This window comes from Bos taurus, chromosome 2 (assembly GCF_002263795.3).
Source record: "Bos taurus isolate L1 Dominette 01449 registration number 42190680 breed Hereford chromosome 2, ARS-UCD2.0, whole genome shotgun sequence".
Classification (NCBI taxonomy): domain Eukaryota; kingdom Metazoa; phylum Chordata; class Mammalia; order Artiodactyla; family Bovidae; genus Bos; species Bos taurus.
The window spans coordinates 117,019,975-117,045,194 of record NC_037329.1 but is presented as its reverse complement, the minus strand read 5'-3'; the positions used below and the strand labels follow the sequence as shown (position 1 = coordinate 117,045,194).

The 25,220-nt window shown below is 41.3% G+C and overlaps 1 protein-coding gene across 3 annotated transcripts in view; it reads left to right on the top strand.

The window, feature by feature from the left end:
* The window catches only part of PID1 (phosphotyrosine interaction domain containing 1), a 266,629-nt gene extending 245,189 nt beyond the window's left edge, over positions 1-21,440 (top strand). For all 3 annotated transcript variants that reach the window (NM_001079584.3, XM_059892965.1, XM_059892963.1), the window contains one exon: positions 19,303-21,440. In NM_001079584.3, coding sequence (NP_001073052.2) covers positions 19,303-19,779 — 477 coding nt within the window. In that variant the 3' untranslated portion in view covers positions 19,780-21,440. The remainder of the gene's footprint in view (positions 1-19,302) is intronic.
* The last annotated feature ends 3,780 nt before the right edge of the window (positions 21,441-25,220 follow it).

Genomic DNA, 25,220 nt, shown 5'->3' with positions numbered 1-25,220 from the left:
CTTTGACCCTACAGACTGTAGCCTACCAGGTTCTTCTCTCCATGGAATTTGCTAGGCAAGAATACTGGAGCAGGTTGCCATTTCCTACTCCAAGGGATCTTCCCAACCCAGGGATTGAATCTATGTGTCTTGTGTCTGTTGCATGAGCAGGTAGATCCTTTAGCACTGAGCCACCTGGATGCCCTACAGTGGGATTACATCTTGAAAAACCCATCGTGAATTGAAAATGTTGTCAGTCAAAAATGTGTTGAATACACCAAACCTACTAAACATCATAGTTTATTCTTACAGACCTTAGATGTGCTAAGAACACTGACATTAGCCTGAAGTTGGGCAAAATCATCTAACACAAAGCCTATTTTAAAATTAAGTGTATTGTCTCATGTAATGTACTGAAAGTGAAAAATGGAATGGTTACCTGGGTCCAGAATGGTTGTAGGCATATCAGTTGTTTACCCTCATGGTTGTCTGGCTGATTGGGTGCTGTGGTCACTGCTGCTGACCAACATCATGAAACAGGATTATAATGCAGGTCTGGGAAAAGAGCTAAATTCAAAATTCAAAGTACAGTTTCTATCAAATGCATGTCATTTTTGCAACATCGTAAAGTCAAAAAAAAAAAAAGAAAAGTAACTTGAACTGTTGCAGGTTGGGGATCCTCTGTGTATTACATATATAAAATTAAGAGATTTATTCTAAGAGTTTGACTTATATGACTTTGGAGGCTGAGAATTTCCAAAAGTTACAGTCAGCATGCTGAGAGCCAGGAAAGCCCATGGTGTAGTTCGAGCCTAAGTCCAAGTCTGAAGGCAAGAGAAGACCAATGTTCCAACATGAAGACAGTCAGCCAAAGAGAGCAAATTCTCCTTTTGTTGTTGCTGTTCAGTCACTAAGTCATGTCCGACTCTTTGCCATCCCATGGACTGCAGAATCCCAGGTTCCTCTGTCTTCCACTGTCTCCTGGAGTTTGCTCAAATTCACGTCCATTGAGTCAGTGATGCTATCTAAGCATCTCATCCTCTGCCGCCCGATTCTCCTTTTGCCGTCTGTCTTTCCCAGCATCAAGGTCTTTTCCAGTGAGTCAGCTCTTCACATCAGATGGTCAAAGTATTGCAGCTTCAGCAACAGACCTTCCAATGAATATTCAATATGATTTCCTTTAGAAGTGACTGGTTTGATCTCCTTGCAGTCCAAGGGACTCTCTTTTGCTCCACCTTTTCTTCTATTCAGTCCCTCAGTGTGGGGGCACTTACATAGGGGAGGGCCATCAGCTTACTCTAAGGATTCACATGTTACTCTCCTTCAGAAAGACCCTCACAAAATGTCCAGAATAATGTGTGAGCCAGTATCTGGACACTCCAGGACCCATTTGAGTAGAAAATGAACAGTCACATCATCTTCCTGGTAGAATGAGGAGGGATGAGCTGAACCAACACCAGCTCTGTCAGTGACCGGGCTTTGTACTCTCGCACATATATGGACTGGCCTTTAGGTCTCTCTCGGTCTCATCACATTAAGCATTTCAGCCTCCCTGTGGGACTGGTGATGGAGAGAATGTGAGAACATGGACACACATAGAAGCCACTGGAAGAATAGAGCAAGTTCAACCAAAAAAACCAATAAGAGAAGACCTGTATGTAAGATCCAGTGAATTTACAGGGAAAACATTCACCGCTATAAGGATATACTCAAGCAGTGAATTTAAGTTCTTTTTCAAAAGGTCTCCTGCTTTCCTGGCCTGAATCTGTGAAGCATGGTTTCTGTAATATTTGCTTCATGTACATGTGTTCTCCAGGGTCTAGAGAGTCAGATAAGGCCCTTGCCAAAGGTTTCAGAAATTGTGCACAGGACATTCTCTTTGTCCTCCCATCTGTCCACACAGATGTCCTGATGCTATTCACAGGTCTCCTCCTCGAGTTGTCAGGCTGCATTTTCTGTTGATTTGTTGAACCTTTGAAGAGAAACTTCCTTCAGTTTTTTTCTCCTCTCAAGAACATATTCATCAGAGGTGACTTTAACCAGAAACCCTTCAAAGCTACAATACATAAACCTTTATAAATACTTGTTTCTGTATTTCTGTATTTAGAAGTTTAGAAAGTTGTACCTGACTTAGCAATATCCTTTCTTATAAAGAAATCTAGTACCAAAATCCTATAGGATTTTTTTTTTTGCAGTGTGATAATTTCGATATGGAGACAAATCACAATATTTTCAAAGGGTTCAGTTCAGTTCAGTTCAGTCGCTCAGTTGTGTCCGATTCTGAGACCCCATGAATCGCAGCATGCCAGGCCTCCCTGTCCATCACCAACTCCCGGAGTTCACTCAGACTCACATCCATCGAGTCAGTAATGCCATCCAGCCATCTCATCCTCTGTCATCCCCTTCTCCTCCTGCCCCCAATCCCTCCCAGCATCAGAGTCTTTTCCAGTGAGTCAACACTTTGCATGAGGTGGCCAAAGTACTGGAGTTTCAGCTTTAGCATCATTCCTTCCAAAGAAATCCCAGGGCTGATCTCCTTCAGAATGGACTGGTTGGATCTCCTTGCAGTCCAAGGGACTCTCAAGAGTCTTCTCCAACACCGCAGTTCAAAAGCATCAATTCTTTGACGCTCAGCCTTCTTCACAGTCCAACTCTCACATCCATTAGAGAGCAGTAAAGGTATGTCTCCAAGATAAGTTTTAACTAAGACTATACAGCTGTGATGGTGATAGTGATGAAAAGTTATCTTTCCATCATGCATTGGTTTCCATTTGGAAACAGAAGGTAAATATGGTGTTTAAAGCTCTTGAGTCATCACAGATTTGATTACTAAAGGTATTGCTTGTTTATGGAAGATAATTTAACTTGTTATATGCCCACTTAAATACCTGAATTTAGATGCACCAGGAGGATTAGAGTAGAATTTGTCACATATCACTAAGATAGATAGGCTTCCCAGGTGACTCAGTGGTAAAGAATCTGCCTGCCAAGCATGAGACCTGGGTTCAATCCCTGGGTCAGGAAGATCCCCTGCAGAAGGAAATGGCAACCCACTCCAGTATTCTTGCCTGGAAAATCCTGTGGACAGAGGAGCCTGATGGGCCACAGTCCATGGGGCTGCAAACAGTTGGACCTGACTTAGCAATTAAGCAGCAGCACTAAGACAGATAAATCCAGTCAGCTTGAGGGAGTGGATCTTGATCACAAATAGGTTCCCGAGTGGGTACATATTAATACAAGTTTATTCTTCAGGATATGAACATGGCTTAGTCAACTACAAATGCTCACTCATAAAGATCTTTCTGTTTTCCTTTTAAATTAGCATCGAGCCAGGGGCAAATGTACTCATGTATGTTCCTAAAATTTTTAGTATGAAATAATTTTAGGACAAAAAATGAAGTTATTGTAACTTATTTCTATATGTATTTCTCTTAGTTCAGTTCAGTTCAGTCACTCACTCATGTCCAACTCTTTGTGACCCCATGGACTGCAGCACACCAGGCTTCCTTGTCCATCACTAACTCCTGAAGCTTACTCAAACTCATGTCCATCGAGTCAGTGATGCCATCCAACCACCTCATCCTCTGTCATCCCCTTCTCTCACCTTCAATCTTTCCCACCATCGGGGTCTTTTCCAATGAGACAGTTCTTTGCATCAGATGGCCAAAGTATTGGAGCTTCAGCTTCAGCATCAGTCCTTGTAATGAATATTCAGGACTGATTTCCTTTAGGATTGACTAGTGATTGACTAGGATTGACTACGGTTGAAGCCTGGCTTGGAGAATTTTGAGCATTACTTTGCTAGCATGTGAGATGAGTACAATTGTGCGGTAATTTGAACATTCTTTGGTGTTGCCTTTCTTTGGGATTGGAATGAAAACTGACCTTTTACAGTCCTGTGGCCACTGCTGAGTTTTCCAAGTTTGCTGGCGTATTGAGTGCAGCACTTTCACAGCATCTTTTAGGATTTGAAATAGCTCAACTGGAGTTCCATTGCCTCCACTAGCTTTGCTCATAGTGATGCTTCCTAAGGCCTACTTAACTTCGCAGTACAGTCTAGGATGTCTTTCTCTAGGTGAATGATCACACCATCATGGTTATCTGGGTCATGAAGATATTTTTGGTACAGTTCTGTGTATTCTTGTCACCTCTTCTTAATATCTTCTTCTTCTCTTAGGTCCATATCATTTCTGTCCTTTATTGTGCCCATCTTTGCATGAAATGTTCCCTTGGTGTCTCTAATTTTCTTGAAGAGATCTCTAGTCTTTCCCATTCTATTGTTTTCCTCTATTTTTTTGCATTGATCACTGAGGAAGGCTTTCTTATCTCTCCTTGCTATTCTTTGGAACTCTACTATCAAATGGATATATCTTTCCTTTTCTCCTTTGCCTTAAGCTTCTCTTCTTTTCTAAGCTACTTGTAAGGCCTCTCCAGACAACCATTTTTCATTTTTGCTTCCCAGAAGTGAAGTGTATCTTTCTCAAATGCTTATTTGCTTGATCATTCATGCAACACCCACCAACCCAATTTTGTAATAAGAGGTGATGCCCCCATACTTTGGGGTGTAGTTCTCAGAAACTGGGTATTTATCTTATGTAGCCATTCTTATATATCCTTATATCTTTATATATATATATACACATATATATAAGCATATATATATACATATATATACATACATGTAATGTAGTTTGAACATTTTTTGGTATTGCCCTTCTTTGGGATTGGAATGAAAAGGAACCCCTTTAAAAGCTGGTGCCCTGTTTTGTTTTGTTTTGTTTTTCTATAAAGAAAGCTGAGCGCCAAAGAATTGATGCTTTTGAACTGTGGTGTTGGGGAAGACTATTGAGAGTCCCTTGGACTGCAAGGAGATCCAATCAGTCCATCCTAAAGGAAATCAGTCCTGAGTGTTCATTGGAAAGACTGAAGCTAAAACTGAAACCCCAATACTTTGGCCACCTGATGCAAAGAACTGACTCATTGGAAAAGACCCTGATGCTGGGAAAGATTGAAGTTGGGAGGAGAAGGGAATGACAGAGGATGAGATGGTTGGATTGCATCACCGACTCGATGGACAGGAGTTTGAGTAAACTCTAGGAGTTGGCTATGGACAGGGAAGCCTGACAAAGCTGCAGTCCATGAGGTCACAAAAAGTTGGACACAACTGAGCAACTGACCACTTCCTACTTTCTGGCACAGTATGATATTTAAGTTCCTCTCATACCTTTCATGTGCCTGTCATGGAATCAACTATTTTTTCCCTCTGAGGAGGGCTGGTTCCTTTCAGTAGAAAATGGTATTTAGCAAAAGGATTTGGGTTTCAGGCGTGGGCCTTGCTACTTGCATGTCACTGCTCACAGAGTCTCAGTGGTCGTTGATGAGAAATAGGAGTGTGTGTGTGAATGTATATGAACGTAAGTCTTCATTTTTCTGGAATACTTGGTAATTCCATGTTTGGTTAACCTCAGAGTGACTTTCTTGTTTCCAGCCTGCACTGGCCTTCTAGTAAGAGCTCTAGACTTATAGCCAGTAGATTGGCATGTTTATTTTATTCAGTCACATGTTGCCTCAACATTATTATTTCTAAATCTTTGGCACCTTTTCTGGTCTATTCCCAACCAATTGTGTGCTAAGGAAAATGAATTGATACAGTGCTACAAGGACCCCAGTGTTTGTCCCTTGGATCCATTTGTCAGGATAACCCTCAAGCAGTGTGCTTGATATTGATTTGTCATTTAGAGAATTTTCTCATTGTGAACATTTTAGACCCTAGAGAGCTCTACTGAATTTCTTTCTGGTATATTCCACTGATTAGAATGCAGAAGGGGAGCTATCAGACTTGTCACAAAATAAATTGTTCTTGTGCCATTGAGTAGAACAGTGGTTTAACCATCCTTGGTCCAGCTTACCAGAAGGGGCCAGATGAGGGAATGTATGTTTTAATGTGGTGTCATTTTTATTAAGTGACTTTGTCTTCTGAAGCACACTTCAGTGCCTTCCAGATAAATTGCTTCTGTCTTTGACAGTGACAATGACAATATTTCCAAGCTTCACACATCCAAGAGCCAACTGACAGGGCAAATTGCACACTGGGACTGCTTGATAAATGCAAGATGGGACCCCACATCTCAAAGCACTCTGCATCAGTGGAACTAAGTTGTAATATGAATAACAGAAATAAATCTGTCACTTAAGTTTCTAATTGTACGACACATGCTGTATTTAACAGCTGAAGCAGTGTTCATCTCTTTGTTAGAGTACAAAAATAGCACATAATTGTTTCTTGATATTGGGTCTTAGTAAATTTGTTTTTCTCCCATGACAGAAATTTACATAATAAAAAGAAACTGTATCTCCCAGTAAAATTTTTATTAATATTTTTATAGATTCTATCAGCATAACTCATGCAGATACTTGGGAAGAACTGCTTAACAACAAGAAAGTATTCTCAGTATGTGTGACATTAGGAAAGCTACTGAAATAAGTAAATAGCACTAAACAAAGGCATATGCATAAATGTGCCCCAGAGGGTGTGCGTTTTATAAAATCTACCTTCTACTGCCAGCATTGTTGCTACTATTGGAAAAAATATTAAGAATAAGTCTGTAAGCCTTTCTGGGTCATCACTAGCCCCTCTGTTAAAGTCAGAGGCAGGCTTCCCCTAGACAGCCTTGCTCACCCTCTTAGTCAGCTGATCAAGCCTGGCTAAATAGATATAAGGCAAAAGACATTGCAGGTATTATGGGGAATGGCCACAATTGGTCCTCATCCTTGTCTAGCCATAGGATAGCCGGGTCTACTTTTATCCTGATAAGGGTGAGGCAGAGCTGCCAAAAATAGGTGCCAGAATGGTATCCAAGACTTACTTTGGAGAATTAAACCCTAGTTTTTAACCACAATCATCTGGGCCTCTTAGGGATGACTCTCAGGAGACTGAAGGGCTGAGGATGGAGAAGCATGCTAGGCTTCCCTGTCCATCACCAACTCCTGGAACTTGCTCAAACTCATCGAGTCAGTTGTGCCATCCAACCATCTCATCTGCTATAGTCCTCTTTTCCTCCTGCCTTCAATCTTTCCCAGCATCAGGGTCTACTCCAGTGAGTCAGTTCTTTGCATCAGGTGGCCAAAGAACTGGAGCTTCAGCTTCAACATCAGTCCTTCCAATGAATATTCAGGACTGATTTCCTTTAGGATGGACTGGTTGGATCTCCTTGCAGTCCAAGGGACTCTCAAGAGTCTTCTCCAACACCACAGTTCAAAAGCAGCAATTCTTCAGCTCTCAGCTTTCTTTATAGTCCAGCTCTCACATCCATACATGATCACTGGAAAAACCATAGCCTTGACTAGACAGACCTTTGTTGGCAAAGTAATGTCTCTGCTTTTTAATATTCTGTCTAGGTTTGTCATAGCATTTCTTCCAAGGAGCAAACATCTTTTAATTCCATAGCTGCAATCACCATCTGCAGTGATTTTGGAGCCCAAGAAAATAAAGTCTGTCACTGTTTTCATTGTTTCCCCAATTTATTTTCTGTGAAGTGATAGGACTGGATGCCATGATCTTCATTTTTTGAGTGTTGATTTTAAACTAGCTCTTTACTGTCCTCTGTCATTTTCATCAAGAGGCTCTTTAGTTTCTCTTCCGTTTCTGCCATAAGAGTGGTGTCATCTGTATATCTGAGGTTATTTATATTTCTCCCAGTAATCTTGATTCCAGCTTGTGCTTCATCCAGTCCAGCGTTTCACATGATGTACTCTGCATGTAAGATACGTAAGCAGGGTGACATTACACAGCCTTGAGGTACTCCTTTCCCCATTTGGAACTAGTCTGTTTTTCCATGCCCAGTTCTAACTGTTGCTTCTTGATGTGCATACAGATTTCTCAGGAGGTAGGTCAGGTGGTCTGGCGTTCCCATCTCTTTAAGAATTTCCCATAGTTTGTTGTGATCCACACAGTCAAAGGCTTTGGCATAGTCAGTAAAGCAGAAGTACCTGTTTTTCTGAAACTCTCTTGCTTTTTTTGATGATCCAGTGTATATTGGCAATTTGATCTCTGGTTCCTCTGCCTTTTCTAAATCCAGCTTGAACATTTGGAAGTTCATGGCTCATGTATTGCTGAAACCTGGCTTGGAGAATTTTGAGCATTACTTTGCTAGCATGTGAGATGAGTACAATTATGTGGTAGTTTGAACATTCTTTGGCATTGCCTTTCTTTGGGATTGGAATGAAAACTGACCTTTTCCAGTCCTGTGGCCACTGCTGAGTTTTCCAAATTTGCTGACATATTGCATGCAGCACTTTCATAGCATCATCTTTTAGGATTTGAAATAACTCAGCTGGAATTCCATCACCTCCACTAGCTTTGTTTGCAGTGATGATTCCTAAGGCCCGCTTGGCTTTGCACTCCAGGATGTCCGGCTCTAGGTGAGTGACCACATCATCGTGGTTATCTGGGTCTTTTTTGTATAGTTCTTCTGTGTATTCTATGTATTAGAAATTTATTGGAATGATTGTGAGTAGGTTGGGAAAACTTGTTTGGATCTCTCAAATAAAAGAAGAGGGCAAAGAATACCAGAATAGAAAAGTAGAATAAAGCAACTTAAATGTTACTATAAGATTTCAATGAAGACAAGTCAGTTTGATGTGCCTGAAATATCCTGAGAATGTTTCAGGTGTCATCCTGAGAATGAAACACAGGTGTCAAGTGAGGCCAGGTATGCTACCTGTCCATTCAATGTAAAATATCCACGGCATTCTAGCTGCCAGTCTATCTTGTTCAGGAGGCAGGGTAGGCCTTATATCTCCTAAGTCCTTGATTTCCTAGTTCCCGTCTGATTCCCCTCTCCCTTGGCACTCTTCTGAAGCCATCAGCCTGCCTGATCCTCTACCACAGTAGCATCTCAGGAAGCCAAACCACAGTGAATGTAAAGACTAATAACCCTGCATGTGGCACAGCTTGCGCCAAGGAATAGAATCTAAATGAGGACTTTTTCGGTCCGAGTTATGCTGTATGAAGTGAAAAGGCTTTTTTAAACCCAAGAGAAGTTTTCCAGTTCATCAGAAGCACTCTTAGAAGCCCATACGTGTTCTCCTCCCTGATACCGGCCTTGTCTACATAACTTTGAGTTCTATAAACTCAGTCATAAGCATCTTCTGTTTAGCTGGAGTGTCAGCCCCAAGAAGGCAGAGGGCTTTTATCAGTTTATACCTGGTTCCTGGTAGGTGTTCAATGAATAGTTATCAAATGAACATACAGGATAAACAAATCTACTTTTCAAGCCAAAGCTTATCACTTTCATTTTTCTCACAATAACTTCATAGATTTCACTGTGAGCAGTATTAATCCTTTGATGTTGTCTTCGTGGTTTAAAGCATGTTATACAAGTTCAAGGTTATAGTTAGCATCACTTTGGTCTTGCATTATGAATTGTTAGGTCATTGGCATGTTGGATGCATCCCCACTCTTCAGAGTGCCTAGTGGATCCTTGCTTCTCTGTGACCAGCCAGGAAGGAGTAGATTCAAGCCTGCATCATAAATCTCAGGATTTTGTCCTTTACCTTTTCTCTGAAGTGTGCAAAAGGGAATTAATGTGAGAACAGAAGAGCTTGGCTCTGGAATTTGGCCCAGGAGTATGAGCGGCTCTTTGTCTCATCTTCCGCCTTATAACCCACAGGCTGTTAGAATTCCCAGTTACGTGTTCTCCTTCCTGTGTTTGTATCATGTTGTTTTATGTTAGCAGGGGAAAGGAAGTCTCCTACAGACAACGAAGGACAAAAAGATCTTTTATATCCCAAGAAAGGCCTCTGGAGAATCTTTGTTCTTGACGTGTCTTCTCAGAGAAGCCACATAGTAAAGTGAACCAAAGTTGAGCCTCTGAAGTCAGGTAGTTGGGCTTATCCAGCCTTGAAGGTTGAAGACTGCAGCAAACCAGGTTCTTGGTTTCTTAGGTCATCATCCATCTCCTACCGTCCTTCAGGGACCTCTGTTATCACCCTTTCCGTCTGGCTGTACAATCTAAGGGGAGATGATCCTGGGTCCTCACCAAGGCGGTTTCAGGCCAGAATGAAATACAGACAGGCCACCAAGAGGAAGGAATGGAATGGTGCCGGCTCTGCCAGTAGGATGCACATCGGGAAACCAGGGTTGTTTTGCCACAGAGGTGGGAACAGTGATTCATGAATGGAGAGCTGGCTGGGGTGTTGGAAAACTCATGGGTGGGAAGCAGAGATTCTGAGGACACTGGTCTCTCCTGATCTGACACTCTTAATGATGCAGACACTCTGGCGGGCCCCTTGGCTCCATGGCCTCTCCACATTTTCGCATGCCACGAATATCCTCAAATACTTAAACTGGGACTGGGCAAAGCCTATTCACACGCATTACAGACGTCTGTGTCTGGGCATTGGTTTATGCCATTGAATGACACAGAGGGGAAAACTTTTCATTTTTTTTTTCTCTGTTTGTTTATTTCTCTCTGAATGATTCATTCTTAATAAGTTTCTTGCCCAAAGCCTGTTTCTGCAACCATGGGAAAGATTCCAGCATTTATTTCCAATGGGTTGTGACTCCTCCTGAAGAATCTTCTCGTCTTCTTCCAAGTCCCTTTGTCGCAGCACCTCGGGAAGTTATCTTGAAAAATGTCTGTCTACCATTCTGGACGTTTAGGGAACAATTTCGTGACTCTGTGTTTCTCATCTGCTTTGCGACTCTGGAAGCTTGCGGCTCCTGAGAATGAGGCTCAGAAGGGACTTATTCATGGAGAAAACATTCACCTCTTTCATAGATGGCCAAGATGACAGGGTACTCATTCACAGACCCGCCATCGGTGCTTAGCTATGTCAGTGGTAGAAGCCTCGAGGCAGCCTTGCACATTGAGTCCTGTGTTCTCGCTCACAAGGAGGACGTGCCTGGAGAGGGGTGTGCAAACAAGTCTCCCACACGAGGAAGACTGGGGCAAGAAGGGATCTCTCTATATGTATATTTAGAGTAAATCCCTGCTGGAGTGTTGACATAAGAGGATACCTGGCTAAAACCCCATATTTCAGGGTTTCTATTTATTGAGACACATGTTCTCTGTGGTCCCATAAGCAAAGAGGGTGCGGCTGCATGCAGAGCATCACTAAATCTTTGGTATTTTGAGAGAATTAATTTTTAAAATACTTTTTATTTATTTCCCTTGAAAAGCAGAGCCATAAGGCACAGTTCTGTTAAACTAAATATAAAAAATTAAAGAAAAAATCACTTTAAAGCCTGAATTTTTTTTTTTTTTTCCACTGACTTATAGTCAACAGTATGGGTGAATGCCAGACACTGGGGAACTTAATAGGAGAATTAGGAAATCTGCAGGCAGGTAGTAAATAATTGGCATATTAGGGGAAAGGGCTCAGAGACAGAATTCCGGAACTCGGGCCAGTTAGGATGATAGCCGGGCTGATTTAAAGGGGTCGTTCTGAGGGGAGACTGTCTTGATGCCTCATTTTATCATTTTTGCATTCCATTTTCAAGGAAACTCTACTTAGAGAATTCTTTTTATTCCATTTCTAGGGAAACATTCAGATAATTCTTTTCCTATATTTCCTTAAGGCGGCAATCTCCAACTATTTTTGGCACCAAGGACCAGTTTCATGGAGGACAGTTTTTCCATGGATGGGGGAGGGATGACTCAAACACATGATGTTGATCGTGCACTTGATTTCTATTATTGTGACATCAGCTCCACCTCAGATCTTCAGGCATTAGATCCCAGAGGGTGGGGATCCCTGCTCTAAGGATATACCAAATTATTAACCGTCTGAGCTTCGAGGGATGCTCAGGTGGTAAAGAATTTGCCTGCAAGGCAGGAGACCTGGGTTTGATCCCTGGGTTGGGAAGATACCCTGGAGGAGGAAATGGCAACCCACTCCAGTATTCTTAAGCCTGGAGAATCCCATGGACAGAGGAGCCTGGCAGGCTACAGTCCAAGGGTCACAAAGAGTTGGATACCAATGAGTGACTAAGCACACACGCAAATTATTAACATATTCTTTTAATTGATGTAATCTCATGGGATTTCAGACAAAGCTATCAGTTCCCCAAAGGTAACAAAGTAGAGTTACATTGACTTCCCAAGGTTTACCCAGGGCATAAGTTACACTCCCTAATTTATGCTTTGTGTTGGCCACACCTTATAGGAAGCGGAGAGCAGCTCATTACTGGGACTGTTTAGGAAGGTTTGGGCAGGGTTAGTGTATTTTTGGGGAGAAGGCAATGGCACCCCACTCCAGTACTCTTGCCTGGAAAATCCCATGGATGGAGGAGCCTGGTAGGCTGCAGTCCATGGGGTCGCTAAGAGTCGGATACGACTGAGCGACTTCACTTTCACTTTTCACTTTCATGCATTGGAGAAGGAAATGGCAACCCACTCCAGTGTTCTTGCCTGGAGAATCTCAGGGACGGGGGAGCCTGGTGGGCTGCCGTCTGTGGGGTCGCACAGAGTTGGACATGACTGAAGCGACTTAGCAGCAGCAGTGTATTTTTTGGGGGGACTTCCCAGGTGGCACTAGTGATAAGAACCTGCCTGCCAGTGCAGAAAATGTGAGAGACAGGTGTTCAATCCCTGGTTGGGAAGATCCTCTGGAGGAGGACATGGCATCCCATTCCAATATTCTTGCCTGGAGAATCCTATGGACAAAGGAGCCTGGTGGGCTACAGTCCATAGAGTTGCAGAGTCAGACACACTGAAGTGACCTAGCATACACACATGCAGTGCGTTTTTATCAAAGAGAGGACACAGCTAAGAGCCTTGCCGAAACCCTGGTATTGCTAAGCAGCAGGACTGGAGCTGCCATCACTGGAGAATCAGCCTTTCTCTGGTGTTGTAGATGTATGTTTGCTAATTCTGTGCTTGGAGGAAGGGCATGTCTGTTCACTGCAGCCTCTGGCCTCCGTGGCAAATCCCAGTTAAAAGTAGATGTAAGTTGCAGTGCCCCAGCAAACAGTTGGTGTGAAAGTTGGCCCTTGTCAATATCGCAGTTGAGAGGCGTCATCGCATAATCCGCTCTTAGCCCGTCTCCATCTGCAGGCTTAGTGATACTTTGTGAGATGAAGCTAATGGAATATTCAGGATTAGTGCTGTTAGAACATGTTTATGCCTCTCTGTTCACAGGAAACTTTTGGAAAGATGCCAAAAGTCTGAAACTCTTTAGATTGAAAATTTTTTTAAATTAATTTATTTTTTAATTGAAGGATAATTACTTTACAGAATTTTGTTGTTTTCTGTCAAATATCAATATGAATCAGCTATAGGTGTACATATGTCCCCTCCCTCTTGAATCTTTGGTTTCATTGTAAATAGATTATATGTGTTTGAGTTTTAGAAACCAGATAATATATACATGGGCTTCCCCGGTGGCTCAGTAAAGAATCTGCCTGCCAATGCAGGAGACTGAGTTCGATCCTGAGTTGGGAAGATTTCCTGGTGAAGGAAATGGCAACCCACCCCAGTATTCTCACCTGGGAAATCCCATGGACTATAAACAGATCATATATAATAAATATCTGTAAAAGTATATAATGTATATTTACATGATGCATATAAATATATATTTCCTTATTTTTTGTGTTCCATTTTACCTGAGAAGTTTGGGTTTTTGAACCTTATTTTCTGCAGTTATAAAACGAGAACAAAGTTTTAAGAAATGCCCAGGCATGGAAGGGAGTGTCATTTACAAAAGCACCAGACAATAGAATGTGATTCTTTCTTCGGGAAGACTCATGGTTTCTAGGGTGTTCATACAATGTTAAAATTTCTCTTACAGCTCCAAGATGGGAAAGATGAATAAATGGCTGAAAAGTGAAGCTACATGGAAATGATTCTCATATAATAATAAAGTGGTCTAAGAATTGAACGAGTGTCTTTTTAGGCTGTCTTTTATGTGCAGCTTTCCTAGATCATCACAATATTGCTCAATTCCCAACACTTTGTAGTATACACTGTGTACCCGGAACCACCACCTGATCTGCAGTTCTTGTCTTTAAATATAGGTTGGGAGATTAAAATTGACCTTTACACCCTTCCATGTGTAAACAGATAGCTAGTGGGAAGTTGCTGTATAGCGCAGGGAGCTCAGCTCAGTGCTCTGAGCTGACCTAGTGGGCTGAGACAGTTGGGGTGGGGTGGGGTGGAAAGGAGCCCAAGAGGGAGGGGATAGGTGTATACATATAGCTGATTCACTTTGTTTCATGGCAGATATGAACACAATGTAAAGCAATTATATTCCAATTAAAAAAATCCAGGTTAGTGATAATAAAATTCCATTCTTACCTACAGGACTGTTGATGGATCTGGTAGACACAGTGCTTTTTGCCTAAAATGTGATGCAAGTATTTCTTGTTACTGTTCAGTGTGTGACTTGATTTGGCTGCAGACCTATGTAAACAATGATGTGGGACTTGATGCTTAGTGAGTTGTTTGCTGCTGCTAAGTCACTTCAGTCGTGTCCGACTCTGTGCGACCACATAGACGGCAGCCCGCCAGGCTCCCCCGTCCCTGGGATTCTCCAGGCAAGAACACTGGAGTGGGTTGCCATTTCCTTCTCCAATGCATGAAAGTGAAAAGTGAAAGTGAAGTCGCTCAGTCGTGTCCGACTCTTAGCGACCCCATGTTGTTTAGGTGATAGTAAAAACAGGCCGCTGAGATTACTTTCCTGGTAAGTTTAGTACCAGGAGATTACATCTGTGTGTATGTTGAACCTCAGTGTTTTAAAATTGTTTTTTGAAGAAATGTCTACATATTATTACAGAGCATTCATTGTTGTCTTATTAAACTCTTTAAGCTAATCACCTCAGCTCTATGCTTCTCTCAAGCAAACTTCCAAAAATAAAACGTTATTTTCCTTCAAACCTTTAGTTTTTAAATAATGAATATTTATGAGGAATACATTTTTCCTTAGTTGTCAAAATGTTATTATTACTAATTTTACTATTACTGCTTTTCATTGGAAGGAATCATAAACAACTTATTGTAACAAAGTTTTAAAAATGTATTCTTTATATCATGATAGAAATCACTGTATAATTTTTTAAAAATTGTGTGTGTGTGAGAGAGAGGAAGAGAGAGAGATGAAAGCACATCAAAGGAGATTGTCTCCATCTGAAGAATGTTTCTATCAAATATAACAGATATAAACATAGCTATTTCTAGTCTCAGGGGACAGTAAGAAAGAATGCTTTTCACTTCAAGCTCTCATACTAGTTTCCTCCATTTGCTTTTCTACTTCAAAAGTAAAGATGTCATAGAAAATAAAGGGGTATTGATACACGGTTTATCTTAGATGAACCTTGAAGACATTATGCTGCGTGAAAGAAGCCAGACACAGAAGGTCACATATTTTGTGATTCCGATTGTGTGAACTCTCCAGAATAGTAAATCTCTAGCAACAGAGATCATATTCATGGTTTCCATGGTCTGGATCAAGGGGAAAGTGAAGAGTGACTGCTTAATGGATACTGGATCTCCTTTGGTGGTGATAAAAATACTCTGGAACGAGACAGAGCTGATGGTTGTATAACAGTTTGATGGCTACATGCCACTGAATCATAAATGGTTAACATTATGTAATGTGAATTTCACCTCAATTAAAATAATGAAGTTGTTAAGAATAATAAAGGTATCATAAATACCATATACAGAAAGCATGTTTCAGTAAGTCAAGAACCTTGTGTTGTGCGTTTCCTCACAAAGCCCTCTTTATAATGTGACTTAAATCCAGAGTGACAAAGAGCTGTTCTGCAGTCATGTCCATGGAGAGTGCAGGCACTTGCAGGATCTTTCTGAGTCATTTCCCCGCTTTGGTGTATTGCCAAGGGTTTTCAGTTTGATCTCTGAATATCGTTCCCATCTGTCTCCCCTGTCCTTTCCACCACCTCCACTCCTAAGTCAGGCCACCCTTGCTTCCTGGTTGTGCTGTTGCAACACTTCCTGCCTGAGTAGTCTTCTGCTAGGCAGCCCCCTGACTTGTCTTTCTTCCTGGCATCCGTAAAGTCTTCCAAGTTCACAGCCTCCATCATATCCAGGTACCCATTGGACTATAGACCCTCAGTGGCATTCCATCCAGAGCAGAGAAGGCCCCACTCCTCAGACTGTATGCAAGACCACTTTTCAAAGTTCAGCCTGTTTTTATCCAGCGGTCATAGACCATCTGTTTCCTCTTCAGGGCCGTCCTAGGCCAAATGTGTGGTCAGGCCAGAGTGCCCCATGTGCCCAAGAAAGTGAGGACTTTCCCCACTGCAGCACTTACCTTCCTGCTCCTTTCTACCCTTCACCGTCTAGTTGCTGGGCTCCTGTCTGAGCTCTGAAGCCCTGTTGCCTTGAAATCCATTGACTCCTTCCCAGAGGAGTTCCTTAAGCATGGTGAGTGCCATCACTGGCTCTGTTAAATGCTCAGAGTACATCATGTGAAATGCCGGGCTGGATGAATTACAAGCTGGGATCAAGATTGCCGGGAGAAATATCAATAACCTCAGATATGCAGATTATACCACTCTAATGGCAGAAAGTGAAGAGGACCTAAAGAGCCTCTTAATGAGGGTGAAAGAGGAAAGTGAAAAGGCTGGCTAGTAACTCAACATTCAAAAAACTAAGATCATGGATTTCATGGATCATGAAGTCCCATCACTTCATGGCAAATGGATGGGGAAAAAGTGGAAGCAGTGACAGATTTTATTTTCTTGGGTTCCAAAATCACTGTGGACTGTAGCTGCAGCCATGAAACTAAAAGACACTTGCTCCTTGGAAGGAAAGCTATGGCAAGCTTAGACAGCATATTAAAAAGTGGATATATCACCTTGCCTCGGTCCGTATAGTCAAAACTCTGGCTTTTCCAGTAGTCATGTATGAATGTGAGAGTTGGAGCATAAAGAAGGCTGAGCCCAGAAGAATTGATGCTTTTGAACTGTGGTGCTGGAGAAGACTCTTGAGAGTCCCTTGGACATCAGGAAGATCAAACCAGTCAATCCTAAAGGAATATCTCACTCCTGAATATTCATTGGAAGGACTGATGCTGAAAGTCCAATAATTTGGCTACCTGCTGGGAAGATCTGACTCATTGTAAAAGATCCTGATGCTGAAAAGACTGATGGCAAAAGGAGATGGGGGCAGCAGAGGATAAGATGTTTAGAGAGCATCACCGACTCAATGGACATGAATTTGAACAAAGTTGGGAAATAGTGGAGGACAGAAGAGCCTGTTGTGCTGCAGTCCATGGGGTTGCAGAGAGTGGGACATGACTTAACAACAACAGAAGCTTTGTGGTACCGCCTGCCTGCCCTTTCCACCATCTGCCTCACATCATAGCTGTATCTGTGTGTGTGCAAAGGGCTGGCAGTTTCTCCAGAACTACCCACTCAGTGAACTGAGGAGCTAGGATTTATTTTCAACCTCACTGGGCTCAAAGATGCCACTCTGAACAAATATTCAGCTACTTTCTGCCCGTTAATTTTGGACCTCTCCATCTTCCCCTTCTCCCATGCCCACCTGGCACCTTGCCATTGTGCATAATAAGTTCCTAAGAAATATTTCTAGAATGGGCCGCATTTGTGCTTCTTTTCTAAGAAGTCATCTCTTTAAAGGGACAGTACAGACTCTTGTTTAAGAGAGAAGTGAAGCACAAAAACATGCACTGGGGTTCAGCGTCTGTGTCCTGAACCTTTTGCGTGTGGCCTTTAATGTCCACTTAACAGAAACATTGATTTAGAATCATTGTGGCCAAATGTCCTTGCTCAGTTCTCACCATTTCTCTGGACCTCTTTCTAGTCTCTTCTAAAAAGTATTTGGAAAAGACCAGAGTATAATTGGGCCTCTTATTTATATATATCTGGCCAATTATATATAAATCTGGGCCTCTTATTTTGAGCCAAATAAGTCGCTAAGTTTTATCTAACTCTTTGTGACCCCATGGACTGCAGCAGGCCGGGTTATGTGTTTGCATAATGCACGTGCCAGGTGATAGAGGGTCTGTCTATCTTGATGAGTGAAAAATAAAGTGAGAGAGTGAACATCTTTTCTTGGTATATTATAAATCAATTTTTAAAGGATACTATTTGAATCATTTGGAATTACTTTTCTTTGTTTTTGGAGAAGGAAATGGCAATCCACTCCAGTACTATTGCCTGGAAAATCCCATGGACAGAGGAGCCTGGTAGTTTTAGTACTGCTCATTTAGCTATTTGATAAACCTGGGTTTTAATCTTAACCTATCTGTAGGTCTTTCATTTTTATCAGGTGGGACAAACTGGGAGAGTAGTATTTACATGTATACACTACTATGGGTAGAATGGTTAGTGGAAAGCTCTGCTCTGTGATAACCTAAAGAGGTGGAATGGGGAGATGGGAGGGAGGTGTAGGGGAGGGAGAGGATACACACACACACACACACACACATATACATGTAGCTGATTCATTTTGCAATACAGCAGAATACATTTTGCAACACAACATTATAAAGCAATTATACTCCGATACAAACAATTGTTTGGGTTGAAATACAACTGGTTATTGCTCCATTTTTAAACATTACCTTGGCAAGAAAACAGTCATGTTTTAGACCATCAGTTAAATAGAACAGTTTTTGTGTCCTTGGCATTTTCTAAGAAATAAGTAGCTTAAGTGAAATCAAACATTGAGAGATTTACAAAGAGAATCTGTCTAGGAGATAAGTTTAATAAAGATTTTGTTTTTCAGAGGCAACATTCCTTTGACTCTTTCTTATCATAAAAGTCTGTGTGTGTTTGGTCAAAAATCAACTTCAAGTGGATTTATAATTTCAAAGAAATGCCAAATCCTGTAAAAGATCATAATCATTCATTCTGAGTTTAAAAGGAGATTGGGGGAGGGAGAGTAGTCCTCTAGAAATTAAATTTTAAAAATCTAACCCTGTTTTAAAAATTTCAGTACCTTTGTCAAGGGGTCAACTTGTTAGGGAGAAAAAAATATAAATTTTGACAACAGTTATTATTTTTTAATATTTATCTACGTATTTATTAGCTGTATCATGTCTTAGCTGCGGTGCACAGGCTCTGTAATTGTGGCATATGGCTTAGTTGTCCTGTGGCATGTGGGATCTTAGTTCCTCAGTCAGGGATCGAACCCACATTCCCTGCATTGGATGGCAGATTTTTAACCACTGGACCACCAGAGAAGTCCCAACAGTTCTTCTTTTAAGGGGCAATAAAGATATCTCTCCATTGTTCTAGAGTGAAACTGTGATTCTTTGGGGACATGAGTGAACAGCTAGAATCAAGAGCCTACTGTTGACCTCTCTCTTTTTTTTCTTCTCTTCCGTCTGCAGGTGACCTATCTGGGTAAGGTGCCCACCACAGGCATGCAGTTTTTGTCAGGCTGCACAGAAAAGCCAGTCATCGAGCTCTGGAAGAAGCACACACTAGCCCGAGAAGACGTCTTTCCGGCTAATGCCCTCCTGGAAATCCGACCATTCCAAGTGTGGCTCCATCACCTCGACCACAAAGGGGAGGCCACGGTACATATGGATACCTTCCAGGTGGCCCGCATCGCCTACTGCACCGCCGACCACAACGTGAGCCCCAACATCTTCGCCTGGGTTTACAGGGAGATTAATGATGACCTGTCCTACCAGATGGACTGCCATGCTGTCGAGTGCGAGAGCAAGCTGGAGGCCAAGAAGCTGGCCCACGCCATGATGGAGGCCTTCAAGAAGACTTTCCACAGTATGAAGAGCGATGGCCGGATCCACAGGAACAGCTCCTCAGAAGAAGCATCCCAGGAATTAGAATCTGATGATGGCTGAGTGAACTGAGAGAGCTTCAGCAAAGGCAGCATTGGTCAAGGAATTCAAGATGATAGACGGATAAGCGATGATTCAAATTTGGGATGAAAAGACTGCCAAATTATTGGCCGACCAAGCTTTTTAAATTCAGAAGAGCAGTTCTAAATCTAAAGAAATGTATTATTAAAGTAATTACGTTACATTGAAATCTGCTGCTGCTGTGACTATGAGGAGGGTGGGAGTGTGGATGGGGAGGGAAGTTCTAGACTTTTCTTTTTCTTTTTTGGCTCATTTTCCAATGCCTCCATTGTAGTTCTCCATGCTGATTTTCCCCACTCTTGGTAAACATACTGTGGTTGATATTCAATGCACCATTCCAACTTGCCTTATGAAACCCAACTAAAATGTCAGATGCACCTATAGAATCCCTGGTTGTGGGGGGAGATGGTGAGTGCTAATGCTGACGAGGAGGCCTCTGGGCTTAAGGAACAATGCAGAGCTCCTCTCCCCTGGCTGGTTTCAGATTCTCTCCTCAGTAAGCAAATCAGCACAGCTTTATTGAGCTTTATAACTAACAACCTGATAGTTGGCAGTTAATTCACAGTTAAAGGCAATGCTTTTATTACATAGTGTATCCAGTAGCACCCTGTTCTTATTGTATTCGCTTCATCGATTTTCTTAGAATACTTGCAACTACTAATAGCCCCTTTCCGCCACTGCCCCATCCACCCTCTCTGCCCTTCCAATCCACTACACCATCCCTCCAGGATTGCAGTCTCAACCTACATGGCAGGACACCAAAAGGGAAGACAATAATAACCCAGGAAATGAAAGAAGCAGTCAAACAATGTGGGAGCTTCAAACCACCACCACAGAAAGTCCAGAAAAAGGGAATGAGCAATCATCGAGTATACAAAGCCCATGTGGGCTATCCTTTCTTCAACTGCAATTTATGGTAACTTATTTAGTCGATGATCCTATCTGATGACTCTCTCACGGCAAGCTTCATATCTGAGCTGGTATCACTAAGGAAGCGTTGACCCATCACTCAACATGGCACTCGAGTAGGGAACGGATTCTATAAACCAGACTTATCCAGAGAACCTATGTCCATTCGCAAGGGAAATCTGACCTTCTTCTCTTCTAATTGGATTGCTCTCTTAGGGTCAGAGTTGCCAGTTTGTTGGGTATTTCTAATGAGAACTTTTCACTAAGACAGCCTGAGTTTTCTTGGTTTGATGGATCTTTAAATACCATAAATGCAAAGAATCAACACTGAGTGACATTGAAAGTACTGGTGAAAACCCACACATTTAAGGCCGAGAGCAGAGGAAGTTTTCCAGGTGCTGCTGCTCCTTTCTGAGAGTCTGTTTTGAATCCTGGTAACCATGTCAGGGACCCTGGGACACCTTACAGAAGCCTTAAATGAGAGTTTATAGAATCCAGAGAGAAGTGGTGTTGGTGTTTTGGTCTGTGTATCTGTGTGTCCGTGTATGCATTTGTGTGTGTGTATGTGTGCCCCCGAGTGTGGGTCCCGTCTTAAGGCATGTAGAATAAGCATGGAGTTGTATTGAGGGGAGCACACCTTCTGGAGATCCGCTTGCTGCTTCACGACAAATGTAAACTACTCTTTAGCATAAATGCATTCATTCTTTAATAAAAAATATGTTTGCATTAAAAAACCTGAGGAGTTTCATATTGTATATGGCGTTCCTTTTTTAAGTAAAGAAAACCTGAGGGACAAAACAGATCAAATTGAATAGGTGTCTGTTTTACACATGAAAAGCGTTAGTCTCTCAATTGTGTCTTCCTGTTTGCGACCCCATGGATTGTAGCCTGCCAGGCTCCTCCGTTCATGGAATTCTCCAGGCAGGAATACTGAAATGGGTAGCCGTTCCCTTCTCCAGGGGACCTTCCCCATCCAGGGATCGAACCCAGCTCTCCTGCACTGCAGGCAGATTATTTACCATCTGAGCCACCAGGGAAGCCCCAGTTTTACACATGCTGCTAAGTTACTTCAGTCGTGTCCGACTCTGTGCGACCCCAGAGACGGCAGCCTACCAGGCTCTGTCCCTGGGATTCTCCAGGCAAGAACACTGGAGTGGGTTTTACACATGGTAGTGTGTATATGTTAATGATGCTCTCTCAATTCATCCCACCAGGCTCAAGAGGAAGGGATATATGTACACATATAGCTGATTCATATTGTTGTTTAGCAGAAATTAACACCACGTTAATAATTATATATAGTAAATTATATATATATACTATATATAATTATATATAGTAAAGTAATTATACTCCAATTTTAACACATGTTTAGAGAGAATTCCCTATTTATTCAATTTAATTTTTTTTATATTTATCTTTAAATACTCCAATTTAAAGATAAATTTTAAAAATTAAATTGAATAAATAGGGAATTATTATAAATAGGGAATTATATATAGTAAATTATATATATATACTATATATAATTATATATAGTAAAGTAATTATACTCCAATTTAAAGATAAATATAGAAAATTGAATAAATAGGGAATTCTCTCTAAACATGTGTTAAAATTTGATCATCAATGACTTATTCCTTGATGGTGTTTAAAAGCATCTTGCTTTATTTTTGAATACTATACCTATAGATAATGACTGCCCCTTCATTGAGGTCAACAATGGAAAGAGTTACTTAGTGTGATAGTCTTATTTCAGAGGAGAATCTTCTGGAACATTTTGCAAATGATGGCTATTTATAAAATCTCACGTACCTCTCGGGAGAACCTGCACTGAAATCGTGGAAGGTAAACACGAAGTGATTTCCTTCTGACAGAACTGGTTAAAAATGTCTCCTCCAGGCCATGATTTCTCAGAATAGCCCCATTAATCAAATAAGGCAGATGGCCCTGGAGCCTGTGTATCTTGAGCAATGCCCTTCATGGGATCAGTCACAAATATAAAGGCTTTGAAAGTGAAAATATGGGTGCCTGCTAATGAAAAGAACTCAAGGAAGAATTACTACCTCACTCCTCCAAGGAAAATGGCATTTTCTTTCAAGTTGAACTTTTCTCATTTCCAGGTTCACTCTATTGTCCTTGAATATGCTTTGAAGAGGGGGAGAAAAAAAAAAAAGAACCCAACCAGCATATATTTCCAAACAATGCCATTTTCCTCTCTCAGTAAAATTTGGATGGTAAGGGCACATATGGTTATTTATTGCAGAAGGCATTTGCTGGTATTTTTCTCAGGGTACCAAGTGTGACGTGCTACGTAATCAGCTCTGAGAACATGGGCATGAGCATGTGCTTAGCGATTAGTAAGCAATTTAGAGATAAATACAGGACGACATCTTTCAAATAACTAATGAAGTCTTCTGGGACAGCCAATACCAATTCCCCTCAGAGGGGAGATTCAGACTTGTGTTATTTTTTAACCGTTTGTTTCCTCCACTTTTGTACAATACTTTCTATACCAGTGGTCACAAAGCATTTTTCTCAACGTCAACTCGTAAGCCCCTCAGAAGGATCCTATTGGTGGGTATGGCATTCAATATAGAGATGAAGAAACTAAGGTTCAGAGACACTGTATACCTTGGGCAAAGCAGCCCAGCTCGGGCATGTTTAACGGGGACTAAGACCCACTAACTTCTGATCCAGGGCATTTGCTCTATTTTGGATATTTTATTTTCATTCCTTTTAAAACCCTCCAGCTTATTTTAAATTAGCATACGAAGCCACTAGAAATAAACATCTTTGCTATTCATTTTTGAAGTATTTTTTATAGCAACAGAAAAAGTTTTAAAAGCAAACAAAGGCCCAAGAAGTTTTATTTGAGCACGAATAACATAATATGATATTTTTTGCATAAATGTTTTATTGGCTGTGGTCAATGGATGAAATACTCTCTCTACCCTAAAGAACGAAGATGAACTCTTTGTTTTGTTTTTCTTCTCTCTCTCTCTCTCTAGTCACTAAGTCGTGTCCGACTCTTGGGACCCCATGGACTGTAGCCTGCCAGGCACCTCTGTCCATGGAATTCTCCAGGCAAGAACCCTGGAGTGAGTTGCCATTTCCTCCTGCAGGGGATCTTCCTGACCCAGAGATCGAACCCGAGTCTCCTGCACTGCAGGCAGATTCTTCACCAACTGAGCTACTAGGGAAGCCCTTTGTTTTTCTTAGGGTATGTTGTAACTTTGAATCAGATCCTTCTATTACAGGATTCTATAGCATCCTAGAATTTCCCTTCATGTCATTCACTGAGGTTTGCAATTATACATTTATTTGTATAATTATGTAATAGCTTTATAAGCCTCTGGAGTGGAAATGTCTATAAGATGGGGATTTTTTTCTCTTTTATTCACATCTTATCCCTTGCTTTATCACAGGGCTGATCACCTAATAGGAACTCAGTAAGTTTCTGTTAGCAGGATGGAGGGAGGGATAGACAGAAGGAAAAATCTTTGTATGAGGCTTTGGTTTGCAAGTTCCAGCACAAAACCCTGGAAGGAATCCTAGAAACGCTTGCCCATGTCCTTCAAAGGTGAGCAAATGGGCTTTTTACTAAAGGCAAAAACATCATTCCTTACCTAATTCCAGAACAAGTTTGTGGCTGCTTATAGATAAAGAATGTCCAATGTGAGCTGTATGATTGAAATAGAGCAAACACTATCCCAGGGAAGTGGACAGATAATGTATTTCGAGGCACCTGCATTTAATAGATTACAGAATTCTTGTCTTACATTTGACTTTGTTTATTTCTGTGTCAGGAGAGAGAGAGAGAGTGATGGGGGAGGATGTTTTAATTTTCTGATAGTATGAAGCATATGAATTTAACTTTTCCCCCCAAGTTTGTACTTCAGAAAATACTTTTTTCTTTATCCTCTCTATCTGCTTTTCTCCATTTTGGCTCTCCTCCTCCTCTCCCTCCTCCTTTCTTACCTTTCAGCTAAATTATGTACATAACACCATCCTAGACTGTCTCTGATTTTAGCAGGAAAGAGCATATATTATGCTCTGCATCTGAGATTACTTGTTTTGGTTCATGGTCCATTGATGCAAAATTTGACAAGATTGTCAGACCCTGCCAATGATCTTAAACTGCTTTTATTATTTTTTTTCCCAGTCATATGGAACATGATGACAATTCTCCATAGCCTAGTATTTCTTAGGCATTCCTAAAAATGCGATATCTTCTCATCTCTTCAATATACCCTTAGACTAAACTGCAGTAAAGAGAAAGAGTCCCCTAATTGTCATATTCTTATTGATCTTTAAGAAGCTTTTAAAGATCTTTTTAATCTTTAAGAAGCTTAAGATGCCAAGGTTGGGCTTTTGGAGTAATTTTATGGGATGCCTTGTTCAACTTAAGAACTTTCCTTGCTTTTTTTTTTGAAAGAGTTTCCAGCTGATAATAGTCACCAGAGAACTATGTTTATTACATAAACAAAACTTAGAAAGAAAAACAACTGATG